The sequence below is a fragment of the Telopea speciosissima genome, chromosome 9 (assembly GCF_018873765.1).
Source record: "Telopea speciosissima isolate NSW1024214 ecotype Mountain lineage chromosome 9, Tspe_v1, whole genome shotgun sequence".
Lineage (NCBI taxonomy): Eukaryota > Viridiplantae > Streptophyta > Magnoliopsida > Proteales > Proteaceae > Telopea > Telopea speciosissima.
The window spans coordinates 4674614-4681400 of NC_057924.1; the positions used below are offsets into that span (position 1 = coordinate 4674614).

Genomic DNA, 6787 nt, shown 5'->3' on the forward strand with positions numbered 1-6787 from the left:
TTAGGGTTTGGAAGAAACCCAAAAAAGCAATCGATGGGGGGAGAGTAAACCAAAACTATACTGCAGATGAAGCCAGGTGAAACAGTCCAAGAGCCTGCAGGGTATGCCTTTGATGAAGAATAAAACCAAAAACAAACAGCAACTGTAATCAGCCCTAATCACAATATCGATAAGGCTCAAGGTTTTGTTGTAGGAAAAACCTGAAAATAAGAGATTGAGTAGGAGAAGGGGTCTTCAGTACCAATATGAGGCTGGAAAACAGCAGTCCAGTGTCGCAGAAGTGCTCCAATATAGGGAGAAGCAGTCCCAATAAACTCAGGCCTGATCTGCAATAAAATATGGAAGCTCCAATTTCCGCAAGAGGGAACCTGCAGCAGCCATCGAACAGGAAAATTAGGTCATGAATTAGGAAAAAAAAAAGAGGAGAGAAGGGGCAGCAACTAGATCATAAGATCACCTCTGTAGTGCTGCCCTTAGAAAAGGAGAAGAAGCAAGGAGAAGGAAGAGAAAAGAGATTGAGAGAGAGGGGAAAGAGAAGAGAACACGATGGGAGGGTGGGAAAAAAAATTTAGGTTAGATCAATTCGTAGCTGTGATACCATGTTGAGAGAACAACTAGTTGATTAATGCTTAAGTGATTAATCCTATCACTTAGCCCTTTATTTATAGTAATAGAATCAAAGAGTACAACTCCTAATCAAAGTAGGAGTGCTAATAACAGAAATAGAAACAACTAGGAATGCACACTCCTAGTCAAACTAGGAGTGCTCCCCTTGTCTATTCTAATATAGATCGACAAGGGGAAAAATACAGAAATAAAAGCCAATGACAGAATAATAAAAACAGAAAATAAAGAGGGAGAAAGTGGGAGCTAAAGTGGGAAAAAGGACCAGAATACCCCTACGGTATTCTGGCCCATATATTCTAACAATAGGGTGAGCTTACGCCCAGTGAGGTATACATGATCTTATACACACAAGCATTCAAAAGAAAATTAAATGAAATGGAGACATAAACGACACTCCATTAAACTTAATTCTTTATTTAATTAGGACAGGTCTTGACCATAGTTGTCATGGCGTCGCCATGGCAACGCCATGGCGTCCTGGCGCTGGAGAGGGTTGCATGGCGACCTACGCCATGGCGACCCTCTTTGATTTCTTCTTCCTGTCTCTCTTTCCCTCTTCGATTTCTTCTTCCTGCCTTCGATTTCTTCTTCCCTCTTCGATTTCTTCTTTCCCTCTTCAATTTCTTTCGATTTCTTCTTTCCCTCTTCGATTTCTTCTTCGATTTCTTCTTCTTGTCTTCTTTCCCTCTTCGATTTCTTCTTCCTGTCTTCTTTCCCTCTTCGATTTCTTTCGATTTCTTCTTTCCCTCTTCGATTTCTTCTTCGATTTCTGAATTTTCTTCTTAAAACTTGAGAAACAATAGAGAAAAAATAAAACATGGCTTGAGTATACATCTATTAACACATTAAAAATAGAGAAAATAAAAAATAAAACATGGTCGACATGCTCGCCATGGCAACGCCATGGCGGGCGACATGTCGATATATCGACGTGACACCCCTCCACCGACTTGGATCGCCGTGACAACTATGGTCTTGACTACTTAGTGAACTACCATACTGCACAACAGTTGAGGGTGGTAGTCGACTACATACATTCCCAGGCACTGCAGCCTGGCATTTATAGATGCGCTCCACTCCCATGTGTCTAGGAACCGTAGCCCTGGAGGAGGACCCCTCATCTGTATAAACATCATAATAGACGTGCTTTACTCCCATGTGTCCAGGCACCATAGCCCTGGGGGAGGACCCCTCGTCTAATCTCTCTCTTTTAAGGCCCTCATCCAGTACATAACCCCCTACTGGAAAGGGGTGGTAGCCACATGGATATTTTACATACTACCATAACCATGCATACATACTTCTTTTTCATTCACATTCTTCTTTTCTTTCTTCCTCTTTCATTCCATATTCATTCGTTACTTTCACATGGTATATATATTAAATCATTCTCAAACATAGATCAATATATAGTACAAATAATAACTTCATTCCACATTCATTTTCCACATGCATCTTATCATTTCATATGGACATTTCATAGTATACATTAATCAATATACATGTACCGTCATGTTAAGCATTCAGTTTAGATGGAACGTAATAACACTCATTAACATACAACATTCAATCATTTCACCACATTTCATTTATATATTGTAGCACAATACTTAGTCATGATTCCCTCACATCATTCAACTAATGCATATAACGTTATACATTACATAATCATGCTCCCTCACCTTGCTTTTAGTATAATTGTTTAACTTGATATATATATGTGTATCATCCAATGATTTCAGCACCACCCAAGACTTGAAATCCCTGCTACTCTTCCCAAACCTTGCCATCTTCCTTTGCCAAATGTATATTGCAGCAATAAGCATCTTCCAAATTCAAGCTTAATTGAAGTACCACCTCCTCAAAAGTCCATCAGCAGCTCCAGTTCCAAGAGTCTCAAATTCCAGCTTCAATTTATGTAGCCTTTAAGAACACATTTCAGATTCTGTTTCCAGCCCTTCAAATTTCTCCATTCCTCCACTTCTACCACCACTCCCACCACCCCACCTACTACTCTTGTTTCTCCTAACAACATTCTCCAATTTACGCCAATCAAACTGGATAATTAAATAGGATTTCAAGTTCTGAACAGAAAACTTCTGAAACCTAACAACATAAACCATTGTAGTTTCTTAAATAGACTTTCAAGTTATAAAACAAATGGGACTCGAACAACATAACAGTAATTTCCATAGTAGACTAGTAGTTTCTAAACACCCCTCCAATACCCAAGAGCCTCAATTGCCCCTTGGGTATTAAAATTTCTTCAAAAGGGACTTTGAAATTACTGTTAGTTTCAGAAATCTGGTGATGGGTGTTTCCCAAATCAGAAAAATTACCACATCCCTGACCGAAAAGAGACACAGAGTTCATGCCTTGTCGCAGAAAGTTAGAAACCAGAGAGAGTGAGAGAGAAATGGTGAGGATTGAGGAATGGTCTTTGCGATGGCAAGAGAGATGCTGAGGAATGGTCTTTGAGATGGTCTCTATATCTGTAACGAGTCACTCCTTACCCAAAAGAGATCCGTTTTTATTAAAGTTTTGTGAAATTACTACCTTACCCATAAAAAATCGTTGTTTACCACGTGCTCATTAAAGAGCAGCGCAAAATTGGAATGAAAGTAATTTCAATTTTGAAATTGAAAGGGGTCTTCACCTGTTTCAGAATTTCTATTCCATCTTATTTCTATTTCACTGAAATAATGTGCAAAAATCAAACCAAACAAATTTCCAAAATAGAAATGACCCATGAAATTGAAATAGAAATCATACCAAATCAGGCCTTAGTCTTCTATCAATACAACTTCTAATTCCATGAACATCCATATCATTCCCTTCTCAATTGAGCAACACAACATTATTCTAATCTATTCTTGACTCAAAAATATGAAAAATCATCTCAAATTCTTCAATAAAACTTCCTGTGCAATCCTTGCTCTCTCTCAAATGTCCCTTCAAATGTTTGGACCATGCTTCAATCACTTTCAATTCAGCAACCCAGATTCATAAATCTTCCATTAATTCCTTAGACTAACAGCAGCTTCCATCCCAAACTTCTTGTTCTCTAATTCCAGAGCTTGCTCAACCGAACTTGTTTGGGTCCAGAATTTCATAAATCCTACTGATTTTTCCATTTCCTACAGAAGCTCCCATCAATTTTACACACCCACAGCATAATCCTTCATCTCTTTCTTCTTTTTCTTCTTCCTTTTCCTCTTCTTTTCTTCTCAAATTCCAAAACCAATTTGTTTTGCTTGCTGAGAATTGTTAATTTATTCCTCTAATCTCCAAATCTATATATATATATATATATATATATATATATATATTAAAAACTAGTTAAAGCTAATCTAATCTTCTTCTATATTAAGTACCCCTATTAAACCCATGTGATAATCTAAATATCAACTCTCTCACTAATCCCATTATCTCATGATAATCCTTAGCCAAACCTTATTTACGAGTTGATTTCAGCACCTTATGACACCTCATAATCCTTAAGCTATGTGGCTTCCTACCTCAGCCATGTGGCTGGCTTTGAACAGCCACCACTTCCTTGCCCATGCACAGCCTCATAGGCCACCTCCTCCTTCCTCAAAACGATGTGGCTGTTACTCCATTTGCCACCTCTACCTAGCTAGCCATGTAGCTGGCTCTCCATTGCCACCACCACCACCTTGCCATGCCATATGGCTGGCCTCCTATTGCCACATCCTCCTTATATGATTCACCTTCTACTCGTCTAAACATGTGGCTGGTTAAGTCTTGCCACCTCCACCTCTCCCATGCACATGGTGGCTGTCTCCACAGCGACCATGTGGTCCTATAGTAACTTGCCACTACAAATCTTCACGTTTAGCTGATAATTTAGTCATGTAAATGAAAAAATAATTCCTTTCGACTTAAAGGGAGTAAATCTAAACCAAGAATTCCATGCAAACCATTTTCTACACTTATTACCTAGCTGCTATATAAGCATTACATTCTCAATTTTAAATAGTCACACTTAATTAAGGCCAAGTACTCAATTTAATCTTCCTGAACTTATTTTCAAATTATCTCTCTAGCTGCTATATGAGTGACCCTACCAAACATAAATTTCCATGTCAACAAGTACTATTCATATCAATGAATGGTACAAATCGAAATTACGCCATTAATAACCTCAGATCACCATTTCTAGCAGTGAAGGGTACAAATCAAAAGTAACCCACTTAAAAACCTCAATGGATCAAAATACATAAACAAATTAAACAGACTTCCTAATGACTTAACGTTAAACAGCCCAAACTTTATTGCAGTTTGGTTCAGTCCTTCAACGAGAGGAAGCCCAAAAATTGAAACCTACCCATGATAAGCCATATATAAGGTGTAGTCAATTACCCAATTAGAAGTAGATAGATTCACAAATATGAATAGCTAATAGACCTTAGGGATGAGGAATTTTGAAAAGAAAGTCCATAAAATGCAGAAGGAAACTTACTTTACTGGCCCTAGCATGAATTCAATGGATGCAGCAAAGATACTTGAACAGAAAAAGACTCCAGGTTTGCCAAAACAGATACCATTGCTTGATCCAAAGGAGAATGCATCATATTGGAAGAGATCATTAACATCCAATCTTACAACAGTGATGAACTTCTTTGCGCATGTTGCATTTTGGTCATCTCCTAATACACCTGATATACTCAAAGCATATTACTGCTTCAATGAGCCATAATACCGGACCAAATGGGCACTGGAATAACACCTAATCAGTTTTTTTTTGGGCACAAATTTGAGGAGTCTTTTGAAACATTCCGATTCAGACCCCCCATATGCAAGCAAATCCACTATCAACGATGCAGTCTTTGCATCAGGTAAGAAACTTCTCTGAGACATTTCATTCAGAAGCTCAAATGCCTTATTGGTCTCTTTCTTTTGAAGAAATCCTTGAACCAAGATATTATAAGTCACATTATTTGGAGGACATCCTTTTTCTTTCAATTTCATGAACAAATCCCAAGCTTTGCTCAACAAGCCCTCTTTGCAGAGTCCCTTGATCATTGTGCCATATGTCATAATATCAGGCTCCAAACCTTTGGAAGTGATGGAGTTGAAAAATTCTTCGGCCTCTTTCGGCATGCATGACTCCCACATTCTGTCAAGGAGGACGCTGTAAGTAAGAATATCAAGGTTTTTAGAATCTATTCCATGAAACAGTTTCAGCGCATCATCAACACGCCTGCTTTTGCATAGCCCGCTCATCAATATAGAATAGGTGTGTTGATTTGGGTTGTGCCCGTGAACTTTAATTTCTTTGAAAACCTTCAGCGCATACCCAACTTGACCCGCAAGGAAAAATCCTTGAATAAGAGAAGTATATGTAATAGTGTCAACGATTATTCCTTTGTGGGGCATTTCTTTAAAAAGCTGGAAGGCTTCATTCATCCTCTTGCACTTGCAATAGCCGTTAATTAGTGAACTATAGCTAATGGTGTTGGGCTCATATCCCCAACTCATCGTGGAAGTAAAAAAATTTCATTGCCTCATCCATTTGACCCAGTAAACAATATCCATCTATCAATGCAGTGCATGAGATTAATTGGGCTCCACACCATTCTGAATAATTAAGTAAAAGAGTTCACGAGCTTCTTTGGCCTTCCCTTCTTTACAAAGATCAGAAACCACTGTATTGAAGGTAAAAATATTTTGTGAAATTCCCTCTTCCAACATCTCATGGCACAGCTGGTTGGCTTCCTTCCACTGGCCTTAATTGTATAGACCATGAAACAAGGAATTGTAAGTAAAACCATCTGGCACCGCACCTTCTCGAAGCATTATATTGAACATGATACGTGCTTCCTCCAACCTCCCCCCTCTGCAAAAACCATTTATCATTATGTTAAAAGTTACCGTATTTGGTCTAATTCCATGATTCATCATTTCATCTGAAAGGGATGCAGCTTCTTTCCACTGCCCAAGATTACACAGAACATGAATCACAGAGCTGTAAGTAACAACATCAGGTGAGATGCCTCTGCCCTGCATTTCTATGATGGGGTTCATGGCCTCGTTTACCAGCCCCACTTTGCAGAGAACGTCAATGATCGTGTTAGACAAGATTAAACCTGGATTACACCTGCCATTCTGCTCTATCCTCTTGCAAAGCCCATTAATT

The 6787-nt window shown here is 38.7% G+C and overlaps 1 protein-coding gene across 1 annotated transcript; it reads right to left on the minus strand.

The window, feature by feature from the left end:
- Positions 1–2552: 2552 nt before the first annotated feature.
- LOC122640268 (pentatricopeptide repeat-containing protein At1g62930, chloroplastic-like) lies at positions 2553–6129 on the minus strand. Its single transcript, XM_043833417.1, has 3 exons — positions 5424–6129; positions 5111–5306; positions 2553–2733 (listed from the first exon to the last, which is right to left on the minus strand). Exons 1-3 carry the CDS (start codon positions 6127–6129, stop codon positions 2553–2555), a joined length of 1083 nt encoding a protein of 360 aa, XP_043689352.1.
- Positions 6130–6787: the final 658 nt, after the last annotated feature.